The sequence below is a fragment of the Saccopteryx leptura genome, chromosome 10, assembly GCF_036850995.1.
Source record: "Saccopteryx leptura isolate mSacLep1 chromosome 10, mSacLep1_pri_phased_curated, whole genome shotgun sequence".
NCBI lineage: Eukaryota > Metazoa > Chordata > Mammalia > Chiroptera > Emballonuridae > Saccopteryx > Saccopteryx leptura.
The window spans coordinates 65956954-65979528 of record NC_089512.1 but is presented as its reverse complement, the minus strand read 5'-3'; the positions used below and the strand labels follow the sequence as shown (position 1 = coordinate 65979528).

The 22575-nt window shown below is 40.2% G+C and overlaps 1 protein-coding gene across 19 annotated transcripts in view; it reads right to left on the bottom strand.

Moving 5' to 3' along the window:
• Positions 1 to 22575, bottom strand: part of FOXP1 (forkhead box P1) — a 650161-nt gene that overhangs the window by 55078 nt on the left and 572508 nt on the right. For all 19 annotated transcript variants that reach the window (XR_010747235.1, XM_066351748.1, XM_066351745.1 and 16 more), the window contains one exon: positions 1673 to 1777. Coding sequence is in view for 18 of the 19 variants with exons in the window: in XM_066351748.1 (XP_066207845.1) it covers positions 1673 to 1777 (105 nt within the window). In the remaining variant the exon portion in view is untranslated. The remainder of the gene's footprint in view (positions 1 to 1672; positions 1778 to 22575) is intronic.

Below are 22575 nucleotides of genomic sequence, written 5' to 3'. Positions count from 1 at the left end.
TTCTTTCACACATATCATACGTATGTGTATACAACACATGTGTTTGTATCACCTAATTTTTGGCTCACATAATAAATAACCTATGATTTGCGGGTCAGGGTGGAAATACTTTTGGCTATTAACAGAAAAATTTTAAATGGGTCAAATTGGAAAACTGCCCTTTTCCTTGTGACTCTAAAATTGATACATATCACCAAAATATTGACAGCAATTTTATAATTCTAAAGATTTTATAAAGATAAATCATTTTTACAGAGGTTGATAAGTAAAATTAGCACAAAGATGGAATTTTAAAAGGGTTTCTGCAAAGATCTTTTTCTCTAATACCTAAATAGGAATTGGAAAATGATCAGGAAATAACAATACAAAGATTCTATAATGAGTGATTTATCAGAGAGCAAAGCCCAATGGCAGTAAGTTGATTCACAATAATTGTAAAGGGCTACTGCTTAATTTAAAATGAAATATCACCAATCTCAACTGCTGATACTTAGAAACACCTCTAGGTCTTTCTCTTTTAAAAATTGTAAGTACTTATGTTTTTAATGAACATATAATGCTCTTAAAGTAAAATATTAAAGCTGGGAAGCTATGAAATAGATTCACAGATTTCCATTCATTAATAAAAAAAATTATATTCAACAGAATGCCTTGCAGGTAACATTAGCTATATCTCTAAGGATGGCTTTATTATGTATAATATTTGTATCCAGGTCCATAAAGATAGGTATACAAATTGTTCTAACAATACAAAGACCATATAAAACCAGGTATATGCATGTAAATTAGCCTACTTCTATTTCCAGGGCTTGAATGAGAGAGGAAAGCCAGAGGGAAGCAAACTCCAACACTCACTGTATAAACCATCATGCTCTCAGACATACAGGACTTACATTTATGTGTGTGTGTGTGTGTGTGTGTGTATAAATATATATATGATTGCTGCATGATACATAAATATATTAAACATAATGGACTGGTATAGTCAGTCCAAATGTCAATGGCTCCGTGATATTACCAATATATTTATGAAATGCCAATAATGCAGGACGAGTAAGGGGAATTAAGAGGGAAAGCAGAAACATTTACTTTAGCCAGGCTGTCAACAGCTTTCCAGATGTTTCACCAGTAGTGCAGATTCAAATGACACGGCCCTAGTTTACTCATACTTTGTAGAAATTAAGTTTCTGCATTCTCCCCATAAGGACAAGAATCTGAACAAAAGTCAATGGCAATTATAGAAAAATAAGAATCAAGTTGACAGCATTTTCTCAGCACCCATTCCTTATATTTATAAAGTCATTTATACTAAAACGAAAAAGAGGTCCACTCACTAAGCTGCATTGGCCAGTAACTGACACCAATTTCATAAAAATAGAGCCAGTGAGTATGTCACTGATTTGATTTGTTACATAGGGACATGAATAAAAATAAAAAAACTAAATTACTGCAGGTTTAATATTGGGAGAATTTTTCTTTAAATCACTGTTACTCTGAAAAAAATCAAAAGGGTAAACATAGGCTCTTCCTAAGTGCACCAAGCGGCCCTTTGGAGTACATCCCTAGAAGTATAACTACTGCCAAGACAGCGGGCCAGACCTTTTATGAGAAAAATCATGCACGGTGGGAAGTGATGGCGACTTAAAAGAAAGCAACATAAAATCATTCTTACTTTAGAAATGATTGGAAATCTTCGCATACTGCTTCACAGCCCGGCCACTTGCATACACCGTGTCCGTAGAGAGGATGGCTGTGTGGGTGCTCCTCATGGGACAAACTGAAAGAAAAGACTCTGGGTGAGAAAAGGAATTTACTGCCAAGAACCAGCCCACCAGACATGAAAGGCAGGAGGAACCCACAATGGCCGAAAGTGAACAGAAATGAATCTGGGGTTTCCTTTTCCCATGATTTTACTAACTAATGCTGCATTGTTATTTAAAAGCAAGAGTGAAATCCTCAAAAGTGAATAGTCCAATGTTAGAAATGTATCACCTTCTATGAAAAGTGTTTAACAGGTTTTATGTTAGATGCAAAGCTTTCTACTTAGGCTGCAAAGGACTTTAAGAAGCTAGAACTTATTTTTTAATCTACATAATGAAATTACAAACTCTGTACTTCACTGAGATTCTCCCATGACTCTCCTATGATTCTCTCTTACGGTTTTCCACCCAGAATATTATACAATTCTCTTCCTTTGTGTCATAAATTACTTTAGCATAATTTACACTCTTTTCACAGGTTAATTTTATCAAGCAAAAAAAGAATGCAATTAAATAATTAAGAATAAAACAATTTAGAAAGACAAACATATCCTAGCTAATAGTGAATGGGAGATCATATCCCTAAAATAACTCACACAAAGTATGAGAAAAAACTTGGCAAGAACAAGGGGTTAAGCCTCCAGTGGGGTTCTAATCAATCCATAATGATTTGGCCACAAGGATCCAAGCCACAGGACGCTTTGCTCCACCCCATATGGCGCTTTGGGAAGTGTATCTGTGCACTCACTGATGAACCATATTCTCAAATATTTTCTCTAGTAAGTTTCTGCATCCAGACTTCTTTCAGACAATTATTTTTACACTTATCTCCATAACCTAAGATTCCACTGAACAGAAATAAAACACTATAAAAATGAACACTAACACTGGAAGTTGTTTTGTACGCAGCACATTATCTTTAAGGAAAGGGCTATTTTGCAACTTATTCCACTGCCTCTTCCTGACTTTGAACTTCAAGCACAGTGAATTATGACACACACACACACACACACACACACACACACACACGAGCCTTGTATTTTATATTACCACCAGGACATGCATTCATATATTTTATAGACTCCTGTTCATAGAGTAGACATATACAAATATACAAATGCCACTTGTCCCTGACTTATAATTAATCCACCAGCATTAAGAGTAAATACACACATTCACAGAATGACACCATTCCAAAGATGAACAAGTCCCTATGGTTTCTGAATGGTTTTGCTGAAAATCTAATATAATTTGAAAATAATGACAAGCTATTTTGCTTTTAAAATGAAAAGTAAATCTGGAAACAAACAACAAAACAAAAAAACTAAAAAACTCACTTATGTAAGCCCTGAAGGGTCCCCTCATGACAGAAAGAGTAACACAAGCAAACTAAGACAGCTATAGTGAGATTTATAAAGCAGAGTGATAAAAAAATACCCTCTGAGTAGTTAAGAGGGTAAAATTCCATTGGACTGAAAGAACTGCCACTAACCATACTCTTCAGATTTTTTCAGTGAGTAAAATATACATGGACCTCATAAGATGCCTGATGTTAATTAAACTTATTATGGTAATCACTGTATGATATACAGTATGTTAAGTTATTATGATGTACAACTTATACAAAACTGTCTATCAATTACATCTCAATAATTTTTTTAAATTTACATCTTCATAACTTTAAAGAATCCATAAAAACGAGACTAAGAGACATGGACAAGAGTGTGGTGGTTACCAGGGGTGGGGGGAGGAAGGACATGGGAGGGAGGGAGGGAGAGAGTTAGGGGGAGGGGGAGGGGCACAGAGAACTAGATAGAGGGAGGCGGAGGACAATCTGACTTTGGGCGAGGGGTATGCAACATAATTTAATGACAAAATAACCTAGACATGTTTTCTTTGAATATATGTACCCTGATTTATTAATGTCATCCCATTATCATTAATAAAAATTTATTTTAAAAAAAAATTTAAAGAATCCTTCTAAATACTAGAATTCACATATTTTAACAGAATAAAATCATTTAAGAATATTACCAATAGCTTAAGAAGAAAAAGAATCTAACCATAATTTTCTTTACCAATTTTATTAATATTATTAAATTATTTTCATAATGTTGGAAAATGTAAAAAATAAAAGAAAAATTATGCTCAAACACACATATATTTTTAATAAATTAAAGCATGAAGATTTATATCATTCTTTGATATTAAACATAGTTTTATAAATAATTTCTTGTTACCGGCCAGTCATCGAGGACTTCACTTACTGATAGGTAATAGTATATCATACACAATCTTAGCTCCAGTTACATGCCACAATTCATCTAACCACTCCTCTACTTTGGACATTGAGATTCCTTTCATGTTTCATTAATTTATGAATAATGTTAGAAATGAAATTTACCAGGCTAAACAGTCCAGTATAGAACTCATTTTTACCAGAAGACACTTTCAGAGAAATGGGACCACCCACTTAACGAGTACTAAGTTTTAAAATTTACTTTGAATTCTACCAAGTTGCTCTTGAGAATTGCCCCATACTGAGTACATTCTTAGCCATTCTACATATTTTTTTGTGATTCTTTAAGTTGGCAACCTGAAGCCCCAACTAGTAAGGATATAAAATTAGTATCAATATAGGTGTACCTCAGAGATATTGTGGGTTTGGTTCCAGACGAGTTCAATAAAGTATCACAATGAAGGGATTTTTGAAGTGAATTGTGAAGTGATTTTTCACAATTATTTGGGTTTCCCAGTCCATGTAGAAAAGTTAAGTCTATACTACTCTGTAGTTTAAGTATGGAATAGCATTATATCTTTAAAAAATGTACTTACCTTAATTAATAATATTTCATGCTAAAATATGGTAACCCTTATCTGAGCCTTCAAGGAGTTATAGCCTTTGTGGCAGAGGTGCTACACTATCTGTGAAGCTGAATAAAATGAGGTATTCCTATAGTTGAAAACTGTAAATGGTTACTCTACTGCACTTTTCTGGGTTAAGCCAAGAGTGTTCTTAAAGTCATAGAATGAAAGGAAATAATACACATTCACTAGAGCAATTTATGATTACAAATAACAGGTACCTAATTTAATATGGTTGCCACTTCCCCCCACCTTTTTGTTTTTTGGTTAACAAATTATTGACGTGTTCATGGCCGGAATAAAAACTACTCTCCTCAAAATTTTTTTCATTCAACTTAGTAAGGACACATTGCAACTAACTAGGACCTCAGAAGGATAACCGGTGACACCTGAAGTCAAGAGGAAATCAACTCCTCTCTCTCTCTCTCTCTCTCTCTCTCTCTCTCACACACAGACACACACACACACACACACACACACACACACACACACACACGAGTCATACACTCAAAAGGCCACTTGAAAATGTGCCTCTGCATTAAATCTCTACACTTATTATAAAAAGATTCTCTGCTCTCATTTTTCTTAGGTTCACATAATACTGAGTAGGCTACTGACCCAAGTGCAGCCCCTCTGCCCCAGCTGAGATAACTTTAACATTCTGGTAAATGATTGCTCTGCATTTTCTTTTAACTATTTTACAAAAATGGAAACATATTCACACTATTGTCACTTGCTTTTCACTTTAAGTATACAATTGGACACTTTTTTTTTGTTATGTTTCATAGCTTGTTTATTAGAGACAAAAGAACTCTTAAATCTTAAAGGTCAGTAAGAGTAGTTGCTTATTCTTTTTCTGAAGTGAAAGTAATCTTGCTAAATACAGTGTCACTAAAGAGGTAAGAATGGGCCCTGGCCGGTTGGCTCAGCGGTAGAGCGTCAGCCTGGCGTGCGGGGGACCCGGGTTCGATTCCCGGCCAGGGCACATAGGAGAAGCGCCCATTTGCTTCTCCACCCCTCCTCCTTCCTCTCTGTCTCTCTCTTCCCCTCCCGCAGCCAAGGCTGCGCTGGGGATGGCTCCTTGGCCTCTGCCCCAGGCGCTAGAGTGGCTCTGGTCGCAGCAGAGCGTCGCCCCTGGTGGGTGTGCTGGGTGGATCCCGGTTGGGCACATGCGGGAGTCTGTCTGACTGTCTCTCCCCGTTTCCAGCTTCAGAAAAATACAAAAAAAAAAAAAAAAAAAAAGAGGTAAGAATGGTTTTCAAACGGGGATACTTTTAATATACAATAGACTGAAATAAAGCACTTGCCTCTGAAAACAGAAGGAATAGATTGGCAATGGTGCCCTGACAGACAACCTGGAAAACATGTAAGATGCTGTAATAAATGTTTGCCTCTGAGGACTGGTACCAGCAAAGTCTGGTGGTGGGGAAACTGAATTCTCATCCTATCACATTTGGTTTCTTTTAAAGTTTTAATTTTGTGCATGTAGGAATTTTCTGCTATGCGACTATAATTTTTCATATATATAAACATGCACATATACATACACACAAGAAAAGGTCTCAGTTTTCAGAACACTGTTCAATCATGGCATGCTGGTGGCTGCCCATGTGGTTAAGTGTCACCTCTGTGCACTCTCCAACCCCCAGTCATTCTGTATGAAGCACTGTCACACCCACCCAGCAGAGCTCTGAATTTTTCAGTCTCATCGAAAGAGTGGGACTAACACTTATTTATATTCGGACCACCTTCAGGGACTTGCCAAAAGGACAGGGAAGGAAATTTACAAACAAGAGAAAGAAGGTTGTTAACTTGAATTAACTAGGACTACATTTACAAAATGAAACGGTGGAAAAATGACAATGTGAGCATCTGAAGGGTAAATAAAGCCAATTGTTCGAAGATCACCAGAATGATTAGCATGCCACCTAAAAAGCTATCCGGGTCAGTGACAAATTAAAGATGTATTTGGTTTTGAAGGAACTGAAACATTTGCCCCCAAATTAAACTTTTTAAAATTTAGAGTCAATTGTTTAATAGTGTTTCTTACTAAAAACTATCCTTTTTTTTTTTTTTTTAAAGAGTTATGGGTTTTTTTTATTTTTTTATTTTATTTTTTTATTTTTTATTTATTCATTTTAGAAAGGAGAGAGAGAGGGAGAGAAGAGAGAGACAGAGAGAGAGAAGGGGGAGGAGCAGGAAGCATCAACTCCCATATGTGCCTTGACCAGGCAAGCCCAGGGTTTCGAACCGGCGACCTCAGCATTTCCAGGTCGACGCTTTATCCACTGTGCCACCACAGGTCAGGCCACTAAAAACTATCTTGATGAGAATTCCCAGGGCCAGGGGTCAGGCCTGATTTGTCTCCGCACAAACAGCATCACCCAAAGCACACAGGCTCAATAAATGTTAAGATGGGTTCATGAATAAACAGACAATAAATTATATTATTCTATTTAATTTCTATACACTGAGTTGTATACCCACTTTTATTTTATTTTTGAAGGTAAAAACTTTTGTTGTTATTATTGAAGGTAGTGACCAAAAGGCCAATACACTTGATAAAATAGCACTGACACTTTCTATTAATTTCATTTTGAATATACAAAATACAAAGAGTATACAGTCAAGAAAAACCAGTTGATTCAAATTTCTCATGAAAACCTTATTATGTAAAAATTAAGTACTGTATTTTTCACTCCATAAGATGCATTCCCCCCCAAAAGTGGAGGGGAAAATGCCTGTGCACATTACAGAGCAAAAAATATGGTATTTTATTAAATATTTTAACATATCATTTGGTTCAGAATATTTTTTTTCTTATTTTCCTCCTTAAAACTGTAGGTGTGTCTTATGGTCAGGTGCGTCTTATGGAGCGAAAAATACAGTGTATGTATGTATGTATATATATACTTTATTGATTTTAGAAAGAGAGTAAGGGGGGAGGAGGAGGGGGGATAAGGAACATCAATCTGTTCCTGTGTGTGCCCTGACTGGGGATTGAACCAGCAACGTCTGTACTTCAGGACAATGCTCTAACCAACTGAGCTACAGGCAAAAGTATATGTTTTAACAAAAGAATAGTGATAGCATTTCAAATTAGAAAAAAACCCAACTTGCCATGAAAAGTATAATTATCCATAAATATGGTTTAACAACTCCTGACATTACATGATATCAGATTCAGTATATATTCAGTCTGGTGTAATGTCATTCTCACTGACACTTATTTAAAAATTGTTTCTGTTTATTCTTTTCATACCAGCCAGAGACTTAACTTCAACATTGATTTTAGCCTTTGAGAAGACTTTATATAGTGATGACGGTTCTTCAATTCTCTATTGCCTTCCCAGGTTAACTAGTTAATCACAACTCAAAACTAGAAAATTACATTCACTTGCTAAAACAAAAAACAACTTATTTTCAGTCTGTAGTCTTTAGTGGTCCTTACACTATTAGTCCTGTAAGTTAATTTCCCCTGTGGCAGTTGAGAGAATAATCTTTAAAGAAGACAGAAATAGACACTTTACTATACTCCACGATATTTCCTGCTGATTCAAACTCCACTACCTCTCCTCCTGAAGGCACACAGCTTCTCCTGTGCTGATCCAACTTCTCACGTCTGTCTTGTAAGTCGTCTCCAATTTTTTTTCTAATCTTACCTTGTGTTCTTATTCTCTAAATCATCTGTAACAAAAGGCTACACCTGTTCCCATTAGGATTTAAAGCTTCTCTTCCCCAACCCCCAAGAAAAAATAACATAAATTATAAATTGTATTTTATTTCACTGACATACTATTTGATAAGTTATGAAAGAATACTGGTCATTCTCCAATCACTTCAAATTGTGGAATATCTTTTTATTTTTTATGTTTTATTGAGTAACTCGTATACAATATAATTCACTCATTTAGAGTGTATAATTCAGTGGTTTTTGAATATATTCATAGAGTTGCGTAACCATCACTGCAATCGAATTTTAAAGTTTTTAATCACACCAAAAATAAATCCTAAACCTATTAGCAGTCATTCCTCATTTCTTCTCAACCTTTACCAACCACTAATCTAACTCTCCATTTCTAAAGTTTTGCCTATTCTGGAAATTTCATATAAATGGAATCACATAATATGTGGTCTTTTGTGTCCAGCTTCTTTCTCTTAGCATAATGGTAGGTTTACGGACACTGTATAGCAAGTATCAGTGCTTCACTTTTTATGGCTGTATGTATTCCACTGAATGTATATAACATATTCTGTTTATCCATTTATCAACTGATACATATTTGGGCTGTTTCCATATTTTGGCTATTAGGATGAATGCCAATAAGAAAAATGCATGTCCACACATGTGTCTGGGTATGTTTTCAAGCTTTGGGTTATGCATCTGGGAGGAGAACTGCTGAGTCACGTGGTGATACAACAGTTAACATTTTTAGAAACTGCCAGGCTTGTTCTCCAAAGCAGTTGTACTCTCTTATATTGTCATCAGCACTGTTTGAGGGTTCCATTTTCTCCAAATCCATGCCAACACTTGCTGCTGTGTGGCTAGCCATCCAGTTGTATGGATTTACAGCCAGTGGATGTCCAGTGGCAGGGTTTTGTACTTTTGATTTTTATTTCCTTAGTGATGAATGATGTTGACATCTTCTCATGGAATTCTTAACCATGTCTATCTTCTTTAGAGAAATGTTTATTCAGTCCTTTGTGCATTTTAAAATTGGGTTGTCTTTATTATTGTTGAGTTGCAAGAGTTTTTTTTTAATAAAACAAAAACATATTCTGCATGCAAGTCCCTTATCAGATGTTATTTGCAAATATTTACTTCCATTCTGTGGATTGTTATTTCAGTTTCTTGATGGTGTGGTCTTAGCACTAAAGTTATAAATGTTGATGAAGTCCAATTTATAAAATTCTTTGGTTCCTTATCACGTTTGAGAAACCACGGACTAATCAAAGGCAATGGAAATTTATTCCTGTTTTCTTCAAACTGCTTTAGCTTGCACATTTAGGTCTATGACCCATTTTGAGTTAACTTTTTTTATATGTGGTGTGTGAGGATGGGGTCCCACTTAATTTTTTGCATGTTGTCCCAGGACTGTTTGATATAAAGATCATTCTGTCCCAAATAAGTTATCATGTTAGCTTTGTCAAAAACCAACAGAACAGCCTGACCAGGCAGTGGCGCAGTGGATAGAGCGTCGAACTGGGATGTAGAGGGCCAGGTTCGAGACCCCGAGGTTGCCAGCTTGAGCACAGGTTCATCTGGTTTGAGCAAAAAACTCACCAGCTTGGACCCAAGGTCGCTGGCTCGAGCAAGGGGTTACTTGGCCTGCTGAAGGCCCGCGGTCAAAGCACATATGAGAAAGCAATCAATGAACAACTAAGGTGTCACAACAAAAAACTGATGATTGATGCGTCTTATCTCTCTCCCTTCCTGTCTGTCTGTCCCTATCTATCCCTCACTCTATCTGTCCCTGTAAAAACAAACAAACAAACAAACAAACAAAAACCCCAACAGAACATATATGTAAGGTCAGCAGTATTTTGGTACTATCTTTTTACTAGATTTCTTTTTCCTTAATATACTGCTTATGATCTCAAAAAATACTTATATTTTAAAATAACTTTTGAAGTTTGAGAAAGGAAAAAGAGGTATACTTTTAATAAAAATAAAACCTTAGCAACTGATCTTTCTGAAGGACGGGTGCCTGGGGCCCTGCCTCCCCGACCCTGCCAAGTCTCTGGATGCTGACAACACACCTTCTTCCACGTACTCGGCGGCTCTCCGTGCGTCACACGCGGCTGGAGTATGACGTGGCCTCTCCCTCTGCACCAGCACTGTTTCTCTCCGGGAGCTTGGTGTGTGAAGACCTCACTTCTCATGACAGCTATACCAATAACCAGAAACCTTGCAAGTCATTTAACTGTCCTGCCTTCTGTTTCTGCATTTAAAAACTGAAGGGAATCCCACAAGACGGCCTGTGTTGCTCCTTCCACAAATCTACCAATAATATGTAGATGGGTCGGGATGGGCACAACTAACATATCTCCTTACTGACAAGATGAATAAGGAAAACTCATATTGGTTAAAATATTGGTGAGACTATTGTATTGATCGAAAAGAATGAAGTCTGTGCCTTCCAGCAGGAGTAACTGAGTACTCAGCCTTGTGACAGGGCAGGCGTTTCCTTCTAAACCATCCCCATGTCCTGCACACGCACATCAGAAAGCCCAACCAACCCCACGTCACCTCCTCTGAATGAGGAGCAGTGGTGCTTCCTCCCTTCCCCCACCACTTGGCCTTTTGTCCAGCCAGCAAACAAAAGTGGATGCTGAACATGAGACAGACGGCCCGGTACCAGCGCTGCCCTTCGACTCAGGCCCTGTCTCGTGTCCATGTGTGTGCTCCTCCTCAGGTCTACCCCGTGACACTGTCAGCTACACATCTTCCTCTCTCGGATCTACCAGAGCCTAGGACCCGTGCCACTCGGCAAGGGCTGCTCATTTCCACCAAGTGTGAAACTACTCCAGGTGCATCAGGTTTCCAGAATGGTGTTCTCCTGACACAGTGTCAGAGCTACCTATTAATAAAACTGTGTTCATAAGTGTCAATAGAAATCACCACTATTTTCGCCTGACCAGGCGGTGGTGCAGTGGATAGAGCATCGGACTGGGACACAGAGGACCCAATTTCAAAATCCTGAGGTCGTCAGCTTGAGTGCAGGCTCACCAGCTTGAGCTCAAGGTGGCTGGCCTGAGCGTGGGATCACAGATATGACCCCATGGTCGCTGGCTTGAGCCCAAAGGTTGTTGGTTTCAAGCCCACGGTCACTGGCTTGAGCAAGGGGTCACTTGCTCTGCTGCAGCCCGCCACCCCCCCACTGTCAAGGCACATATGAGAAAGCAGTCAATGAACAACTAAGGAGACTAAGGAGCTACAACAAAGAATTGATGCCTCCCATCTCTCTCCCTTCCTGCCTGTCTGTCCCTATCTGTCCCTCTGTTTCTGTCACAAAAAAATAAATAGAAATCACCACTATTTTAAAACTGTTCCTTTTATTTGCTAAATTCTTTAACAACTTACACAAAAAATGGTCTCACTTTCTCTCTTCACTTCTTACTTATCATACTTCCCTGCCTTCTACTTTGTTACCATATCCTGCTTTCAATGACTGTAAGTACCACACCAAGGATTTCTCAGGTTTGAATATGGGAGTATGAATTTGATTTCTACTGATGAAATGATATCTGAAAAAAAATAATCAGACTTCAGATATTTTATACTAAATTTTCAAGAACTGACATCAGTAGGTCAACTTGAATGAGGAAACCAAACCTGGCAAGTTGGCTTTGGAACCTGATCACAGTTGACCTTGTAAAGAAGACCAATGTAGGTTCACAATAGCAAAAGTGATTACTTAAATATGAGCAGGATTTTCCATTTTAGAGTTCATTCTTCTGACAGCTTTCATACTGCTGTCCATCTCCTGCAGGTCCACCACCAGTCAGGTCCCAGTGTCGTACAGAAACTAATGTGACTCGTGTCCTCATGCTTTGCTGTGATACCAGCGGGACAGGGTCTCATGCCTGCCTAACAGAGCCCAAGGGACATGTGGGGACAGGAAATAGTGATAAAGCAGTGTTCGGTTTTCCTGGTAGCTCTGTAAACACGACCTTTCTCCTTTAACTCTCGCTGAAAAACTTGGAGAAGTAAATGTTTGCTTCTTGTATCACACTGAAGAGTTGGGTGGGAGACAGCTTATTTCTCACATAATGCCTTAGTTTTTGATTTTCACTCATTACAGAAATACACTATCCTATGCTTATTTATGTTTTCCTAAAGTAAATTGGCAACTGGTTTTATAATATTAACACAAAGGAGGAGTATTTTAATCAAAGCCTGCCAGAGGGCCTAGTCTCGAGTGACAAGGATGGGGTCTGCACTGTGAAGCCCGCGCGGGCTGCTCCAGCCTTCCCTCTGTGCGGGGAGTCCTGGACTCTCCTTCCCCGAATTGCACCTTCTCCACTTTCTGCTGCTTTGCAAATCATGTTTAATTACAGGATTTCACACTCCTCTGTGATACGATGTTCATGAGTAAAACTTGCAACTGAAGAGTCCATGAATTAGTTTTTTAAGTGCCATATCTGTGCTTATAAACAATGATAGAAATTATTGTTATATTATTTGCTCTCAAAATTGTGCCTTGAGATGCGAGAATTATTACATCTGAAATAAAAGTTATTAACCATCTATGTTCAAGGTTGTTGTTTTTTCTCTCAGATTACAAGCTATCCTGAGAGAAATAAGGGTCATCTTTCTGCAGTGCACAGAAGGGGCAGCCCACTGAGTGCTGTGCGGGTGAATCTGGGTGCTACAGAACCCCTCACATGGCGGTTTCAGGTTCACGCTCATGTTCACCGGAAAAAAATTCAACTAGTACACCAGATTGGTGATTTCTCAGTGGTAGCCTTTTATGAAACCTATTAAAGTTAGTCAATTTTCACAGAAATACTAAATGAAAAGTAGTAATTGGCAAATGCAGACATGGCAAAAATTGAACATGACAGGAGAATGACAAAGATTTGCTGAGCAGGCCCGACAGTTTGTAACTGTGTCAAAGGTGAAAGGACACACCACCTTCCTTCGCCCACTGCTACCCCAACAGTTACGCATCTCAATTCCTTTCCCGGATGTGAATCACCTGGGGATCTTCTCACCACACACACTCTCATTCCGTAGCTCTGGGATCAGGCCCCAGACTGCAAATCACCTGCCCTCCTAGGTGAGGCTGATGGTGTTGGGCCCTGGGCCACAACTTGAGCAGGATGAATCTTAAGAGTTTCGAACCTAAAAATGACTGTGTTTAAAGAAACACTCACAAGGCACTCTATTAACTGTGGGTTGAAGAGTAAGCTGGACATGGAGAAATAGGGAAGGGGTGGGTCTGAGCAACTTCACCAAGAGTAGCTGCAAATTCATAAAAATGTATCCCTGAGTTATTTACAAATTAAATGCAAGGCTGCTTTAAAAAGAAAAAAAAAACAGCACAGAGAAAAGGTCATTTTCTGTTTCTGCTTAAACCAACACCAATTTTACATTCTACCAAATCTGCTGAGTGACATCAATCAGGAATGTCCTGACTACACTGTTGAATCAGTGGGTTTGAAAACTCAAACTGCACAGTTTCCAAGCTCCAGGTCTGCCCCCATATCCTCTAAGCTTGGGTGGTGCCCCTGAACCTAGAAACAGAGAATATGTGTGAATAAGCATGGTCTTGAATGAACTCTCAGGTAGGTAAGAGAAAGAGCAGGAAACCAGGTGTGCCATGAATGCAGGGCTCCGACCCCCTTAACGCAGTTCCACATCTAGTCAAGAGCCCTCTAGCAGAAAAGGAATGCTACCAAAATATCCCAGCACATGACACGCACACACACGCACAGAGGCAGCCCACACAACATCAGGTGAACAAGAGGATTTTTAAAGACTGTCAGGTTTATTTAAATTGGTCTTAGAGAAAAATGTATCTCGTATCTCCAACCTGAGTTCATAAATACCACTTCTTAGGATAATGCTTATTTCATTTAAATTTTAAAAAATTTAATTTTAATAAAATATAAATGATGATGTAAGAAGACAGAGCAACTTCATAACAATGGGACCCATATTCAAATTACTAAAGTTTGGAAAACCAAAAGCTCAGGGAGCAGTCAGTTCTCAGGGAGAGTCAGCACCCAGCTGGGCGGCCAGCCTCTCTGCAGATAAACTTCCATCTGAGTTTTCAGTGGGGAAGGAAGAGCCTCAGGGTCACCTGAACACATGGGGCCAAGACCCACGAAGGCCGCACTGGCACAGCAAAGGGCCCCCCTTGCTTGCAGGACTAGAACTTACCACTCGGGATCAAGGGCCTCTCCTGTGCCAGCCGTAGCTGTGGCTGGTAACTAGCTGCTTTGCCAATGATAAGAACCCGAGATCAGCGCCATGACAGGTGGTAAATCTGACAAGTTATTTTCTCCACCATTCCCATCACCTACCTGCCCCACTCCCCTTTCCAGCTACTCTAAGCAAAACACACCATCCGATGCTCGGATGCCAGGATTATGGGCACAGAAAGGAGCGCAATGGAGCAGAGTGAGAGCTGATGCTCTGAGGCCGTCTGATGCGTTCCAGTCAATCACAAACACAGAGCAGATGATGACAAAGGCAGAACTTCTGTGTTTGCATGGCGCTGAGTGAAGCGATAAATAAAGGAAAAGACCAAGACGAGGCCAAGGTCCAGCTTTTGTTTCTGAGACCAGTAAGGGTTACTTTGAGTTTGTGAGTTTACCACTTAACAGCATTAACGCTGGATCTCGTTAAGAAAACAGAATGTTTTCCAAAGAGCGGCTGTGAGCAACTGTGTCAATACAGAAAAGGGACCACTAATCCAAAAATTATTGACATCATTAGGCAAGCATTCTCATTATGTCAATGCAAGGGTGTTTGCACTGGTGAGTCACAAGGTCAATGTGGAACCTTGCCCATATGTTACAGGAACCAACAACAGCCAGAAAAACAGCATAAATCAAAGTTCCAATACTAATTCTTCTTATTGACTCCCTCACCCCAATAGTCCATGGGTGTCAGCACAATTATATTCTAGGTCCAGAAGAATCGTGTAACTGAAGTGTGAGAGCCAGGTGAGAAAGCTCATATGAAAGAACAAGTCTGAGTTGAAGATACAAACTGGCTTAAAAACATTTCGTACCTGCATTTGCTTCCTTAGACTAGAGTTTCTCCCTACTTTATGCAATTACTTTTATTTTTCCTGCAGTACAGGATGCCTCGGTTAATGTTCACTGGATTAAACTTTTCTCTACCTTTTTAGTTGAACAGGTTTAAATAAACACCTAATTTATGAGAAGCATGGAATTGAGTTCTTAGGACAGAATCTCCATACCGGGTTCGAAAGATGACCCAGCAGTGAGTGCTTAGGGGAATATTAAATTCTCTCTCTCTCTGGGTTAAGGTAATAGTAGAACTTTATATGAACATACACAGGTAGATGTACACATATTTCTCACCTTCAAAGCTTCTAATTGTTATAATATAGGTCAATATTAGATTGTATAATTGACTAAATTGATTACACTTAACAGGGATACATTTTCAAATTTTTTAATGATGGGATGAATGAATAATCAAATACCTCTGGAATCATGTGCAGAGACTGAGACTAAGCTCCCCTCTCTGAAAGAGTTTTCCCACTTCTCTAGTTGGGGAAAGAGAACTGAACAGGTGGCAGGCACATCAAGTATTGTAATATTTGATCTGATCCTTAAAGTGTCAGTAGAAGCTCAATGGCTACAAGAAACAGAATAAGAACAGGCAGATGACTAAAGAAGAAAAAGCATTTTCAAGCATAAAAAAAAAGAAATTAGAAAGATAAAATCAGAGTACTTACAAATGATTTAAAGGCCAATATTAGGAATTTTTAAAGGAATTTTATTCTATAAGACAGTTTTTATTGGCTCATAGTCTTAAAATGTTTTCTCTTTGAAATCATGAGGTCTGGCACTGGAACACAGATTGTCCTAAATGATAGAAAATGATAGTTAGACAGATCACTTCTGTCACTTTGAATGGTGGAAATGGAAAAAATATCACAGTGGAAGTATAGTAGTTAGGAGATTCTAATTCTTAGGTCCCACCCTAACTTATTGAATCAGAAACACAAGAACTAGGGTTCAGCAATTTGTAGTTTAGCCAATCCTCCAGATGATTCTAGTACAAGCAAAAGGTTAAGAATTAGCTCTTACCAGCAACCCAAATATTCTCTTTTGTTTGCTGCATCTGTAACTATGGACAAAGCCTACCTAGGACTCCTATAGCATCAGTGGCCAATGGGTATCAAATACCTAAGTACTCTCAATGGTTTCCTGACTTTAATGCTTCACCAGTTCTCCTTGTTCTGAATATTTCATATTACAGTATCTGCACTGAAATTCAGCACCTCCTGGCTACAGACGGGCTGCCCTAGATGAGCAGGAAGTGGCAATGGACAGGAGACTAAGAGTCTTCCCTTCAGGGAGCTCACTGCATTTAAAAAACCCTTACCTGCTTCCTATGTGGGGGTGGAAACACATATACCACAACATCCCATTAGGGCTCATTTTATACAAATTACAGACTTTATCACATTTGGTATATACTGTGCTTCTATTTTTGAATGTATTACATTGTGTTGCAAGAGTCTGTTTCCATGTTTTTGTCTCTGAATACCCTGTGAGCTCCTAAAGAAGAACCATGTTCTAGTTATTTTTTACTGACTAGAATCTATAGTTAGTGTAAAATAGATGCTCAAATAAAGTGGTTGAATGAATAAATGACCTTAACAATTGTTAATATTTACTAAGCACCTATTACATGCCAGAGACTACACTGTGTATTGACTCATTTAATCCTCACAGTTAATCTATGAGGAAAGACTTGGTATCATATTCGTTACTGAGATGGAAACTGAGGCACACCTAGATTAACTGAAGAGGGCAGCATGTACTGGAATGCAGGCAGTCTGTCTTCAGAGTCCATACTCATAATTACTAAAAAACACAACCACGCACACACGTGAGGTATGGGTCTTGAGTGAGCAAATCATGTTATTCCTTTGTTCGTGCCTCAGGCCCTTTGCTTCTGCTGTGTCCTCTACCTGGAGGACTCTTTACTCACTTCTTCACATCTGCTTAAGAGTCACTTCTTCAGAAAGTCTTTGTCAGACCAGCCAATTTATCCAGATAATAACCTTAGCCCCATTCTTCCCCCTTCCGTGCTTTATTTTATTATTTTTTTTTTTAATGAGAAGAGGGGAGATAGACTCCCACATGCACTCCAACCGGAATCCACCTGCAACCCGTCTGGGGCCACTGCTCAAATCAACTGAGCTATCCTCATCACCTGGGGCTGACGCTGGAACCAACGAACCACTGCTGGCTACCAGAGGGGAAGAGAGAGAGAAAGGGGAGCGGGAGGGGGAAGAGAAGCAGATGGTCGCTTTTCATGTGTGCCCTGACTGGGTATTGAACCCAGGAAATCTGCATGCCAGGCCAATGCCCTATCCACTGAGCAAACTGGCCAGGGCCTTCAGAACGCGATTCTATCAGTTTTGTTATTATGTAATTACTTGCTTGTTCTATCTCTCTTCTACAACGTCTGCTCCATGAGGACAGACTCGGCCGAGTTCACGGTTGTATCCATCAGAGACTAGGACACTTGGAGCATGGATAGAGCTTGGTAAGTTTTGTGGAACGAATGAATACACATTAGTGCTCTCCAGTGTCTTCTGTCCTGCTCACTTAGGAGCATGATTTTTGTTGAACCCCGGATAACTTCCCATTTATTTTTAGGTTTCTTCTCAGTTCTATCTGTGTCATCATACAATTTATTCAAACACCACAGATTACTCCAGCTTTTGGTGTCAATTTTTTTCTAACTAAACTGCCACTTATTTCTCACAGATCTTTGACACTAGACATCTTGTTCTTGTCATAAATATGACTCATACAGGAAAATTTAAGTTGAATGTAGGTGCTCATATGTACCAGAATGTTTCCATCAGTATTTCAGATATTTAAAAAAAGAGACATAATCAGAGACGCCTGTCCAATAAAGCCTATAATAGTAATTTCAGGGGAGTTTTAGCCTTTTAAGTGTATAACCTGAAATCCAATTGAGGAACCAAAGCCACAATGTTTATACAAACAAATGAAATTTTTCTTTATCTTCTACCATAATGTACCTTCACATTCAATATTCACAGCCAAAATAAAAAATACACACAAAAAGAATATTTTCAAAGATATATCTCAAAGCATTAAAAAAAAAGGAAATAAAGAAAAGAAAAAGGAAAAGAGAAGAAAAAAAATCAACTTTGCCATTAGACTGATTTCCTGGAAGACTATAAAAGAAATAAAATTTGAAGGTCATAAAAGAATGTCTATTTGTTTAGGGAAGTCTTACAGGTAGGATAACTATCATTAGCTACATTTGCTATGGGATCTGTGTGTTTACCAAACAAGAATACAAATAGTTACAGAAAAGCAGAACAACATTTGAGAGCATAAATGGAGAAAGTTTTGCCTTCTGGTAAATTTTTCAAAGTGCCTTTCAAAATATCCCTCCTTTTCTCCTTGTTTATGGGGAAAATCTGTCTCAATTCTAACAACTCCAAGGAATGTTTTACTCTCAGCTTTCTGAGACTGATAATGATTATCTCTACCTTCCCCCTTTTCTCATTTTAAGGCTTAAAAAACAATAAATAAACTAGCCCAAAAATACAAACTGTACACTAGAAATAAACAGTTTTCGCAACTGAAAATAAAAAACAGACAACAAAAGCCACAGACTTCACAAAAGAATGCTAGCACAGGTACACTGCCCTTCAACTGGGCTAACCTGTGACCCAGAAAAGGGGTGTGTGTGTGTGTGTGTGTGTGTGTGTGTGTGTTTCAAACTGACTTTCTATACATCATGTATGTTTCATGCACCTGAATTATACCTGCTAACTTAACCATTTGCTTTGAAAAATGAAGCAGGAAAAAAAAATAAGCCAGTAAGGCTCTTGTGGAATTTCTTAGTTGAGTGTGTGGTGTATGTGCACACTGTAATCGTAAACCAAAGTGCCCCGCAGAGGCTGCTGTCAGTGGAAGCCTCCTCGTCACACTACATTGACCACAGTGCCCACCAGGCTCAGGCCTGAAGCCCTTCTGTGAACGGGACAGATTGCCAGATGGATGAAGACACTGAACAAGCTGTACAACTCTTGGCGACATGTGCCCAGGGGACTGTCCAATATTAATGCCACCTGGGCTGTGGCAATTGTGCTCCGTATGTGCAGAGGCGCTGAGGAATCCGTCAGGATGTTATTTTTGAGTACACACAAAAGGAAAATTACAGTTAAGAGAATCCTCTGGCTAGCATATCTGTTGCTCAGTTCCCGAAATAGTGTCCCAAAGGAACGGTTGGTTATCTTCTTTATTCACACAGGCAGAGTGACAAGCTGGAACATACATTAACAATTTCCCTTTGTGAGCTTCCACTATTGTTTTAATGAGAATATACTTTATAATATACTTTGCCTTCCCATTACAAAGAGGGTGGAACACTGCATTTTAGGACTGCTGAGCATACGTAGCACGCACATATGTTTCCCCCGTGATCTGGCTGGGGTGTGGGCTGCTCAGGAGGAGTGCAGAGCCCGGCTCCAGGGTGACACCAGTGCGAAGAGGCATCTCTGCGTACCTCGAAGAAGGACACGACTTTCAGATCCGTCTCCTGCAGCGCTCCCCCTCATCTGGCCCATTACTAGCATAAGAACACGGGACTCCAGCTTGTCACTGACACGAGAAAAGAGCAAGGCTAGACTTTTCCAAGCCACACAGCTGCTGTAGACTGCGGCTTCACTTTCCACTTCGGAATGGATCTAATATCTGGCAAAGAAAATTCTCTATTTATTTTATCTGAGTCGCGAAGTGCATACTTCAACAAAACTATATATTAACCTAGCACATGAAAAGATGTTGCCAGGGTCCCCAGAAGGGTGATCCTCACTGTCCTCTGCTACACACACTCCGCCACAGCCCTGGTGCAGAATCAACACTGGGACAGCCAATGCAGATTCGGAGGAGGGGCTGCAGGCCCTTCCACACAGTGCGAACACTTGTGTGTAGAGTTTGGGTCCCAACAGAGATCTAGCGAAAGAAAACCCTATCATAGCGGGACCAACTCATCAGAGAAAAATGAGAAGACTGGGGTTCAAGTATCGTTGTGGGGGGAAGCTGGCCCACCAGATGAGAAAGAGCCCATGGTCAGGATTCATATCATACAATGTCCCAGAAAAAAGTCAAAATCAACTGCATTTAAGAGAAACATAAAATGAACATGACTCTCCAGAGCAATGATGTAATTTATTGGAAAGCATTTACCATTTAAACACAATGAAGAGGAAAAAAATCTGTAGTTTAATGATGGCATGTTGTGGTAAAAGGGTCACGTAATGCCAGTGGCTGAGGCCAGGCAGGTTCACAGTGGATTGGGACACAAGGTAGAAAAACTGTGGAGCCGAAAAGCGTTGGGCCATTCCATTTAAGAAAGTCTCACAAGCACACAGGCAAGGGAAACTGCCTCTCAGGCAAACAAACAGCAAGAATGGCCCTCACAGTGGCGGGCAGGCAATCCACACATCCGCAATCCCTCTGAGCACAAGTGCCCATAGCCTTATATACGCCACACACACGTGGTGCTGCCAGGTGCTCATGCACTAATCCGGCAAAGGGCTTTGCAGCTGGTGAACCAGCGAGCAAGCCTAACACAGCTGCCCCACAGTACACAATAGTTCTCATAGTATAATGACTGAGTTTTTTCTTTTAATCGCCACACAACGTAAACATTCAGGGAAATCTGTAAACAGATCCCATATGGCAAGCGGGTACTTTAGACTTTCTCCCCTTGGCCCTCCCTGTACATGTGAGTGACAGGAGGTGCTAAAGCACTACACCACACTGCTCCGAGAGAACCTCTCTTCCTACTTCTCAGACCCAGAATCAATTGGTTGTGAGCAATAGGGCACAGTTCTTCAAAGTCTTGTTGTTGCCAAATATCCAGCTGCACATGGGGGGGCCAATTAGCTCCCAGGTGCTTCTTTCTAACATAACCGGAGCATTTTAGTCCTAAACAAGCTATTTCCCAAGCAGACAGATGAAGGACAGGTGACACTATGAAGTGTCTGCTCTGGAGCAGAAAGAAGCACCTGTATTTCAGGCCCCTGCAACTGGCCGCCTCCTCTTCTTTCTGGTCTTTACAACAGCGGACAGGACACACCCAGCTTCTCTTTACTGCCCCACTTAGCTCCTTGCAAAAAGGTGAGGCAGGGTAGAAAACCGAACAGCAGGGAACCTCTTGGGGCTTCTCTTAAACTGTGGATGAACACAAAGGTCTGTCCCCAGGCTACCACGCTTGCAGCACGTAATGCCTATGGCAGAGGCCAAGCAGGTCCACAGTGGATCTGAACAGATGGTAGAGAAATCGCAGAGCCAGAAGTTCCACAACTTCACAACGGCAGGTAAGCACACAGGCAGGGGAAAACCACTTCTCAGGCAAACAGCAAGAAGGGCCGCTCACAGTGGCGAGCAGGCAGTCCGCCGTTTGCAATCCTCCTGAACACAAGCACCCACAGCCTTACATAGGCCACACACATGTGGTGCAGCCACACACTCACATACGCGTCAGGCAAAGCGAGCAAGCCTAACACAGCCGCCCCACATTCCACCCCTGTAGGTTGCTTGCCTCACAATCTACATGACATACAGACCAAAAAGGACAACTACAAAGGTGTCCTTCACAACGTCTCCCTGAGCACTCTGCCCACCTCCTACTCCCCACCCCGATGGTGCCAACAGGGCCATGTCCACTAAAACCAAAAAATGTCCTTGGTGCATCACTGCAACTGGTGAGAGCAGCTTCCTGGTGCAGGAGGACCTCCACCGGTGCCACGCCCCCCATCAGGGTCTCACAGTTGCAGTCCAAGATCACTCCATGACCTGCAAATCACCAAGGTCAAAGTCCTCTGCAGAAACTACACATTCAGCTCTTTATTAACAGACTTCAGCACCTTCCCATGAGTGCTCTGTTCACTGCCACAAGCCCCATCCAAACCCTCAGCAAATTACAGGGCCTGGTGGGGTGAAACACATTTGAGGCCTGTGCTGCCTTGACAGTTCTCTTAGCTGAACATGAACACCAGCCATTTTTCTGGGTGATGGCAGGGCCACCAGCTTACCCTGTTTTTTTTCTGTGGCTGGAACCTCTGTTCTGACTCAAGCTGCTGCCAAAGCTCCAACAAGACACTATGAGGTTTGCCATCTAATTTCTCCCTAACTGCCCCAGCTGCAGTCAAATCTACCCACATGTGTTCAGACA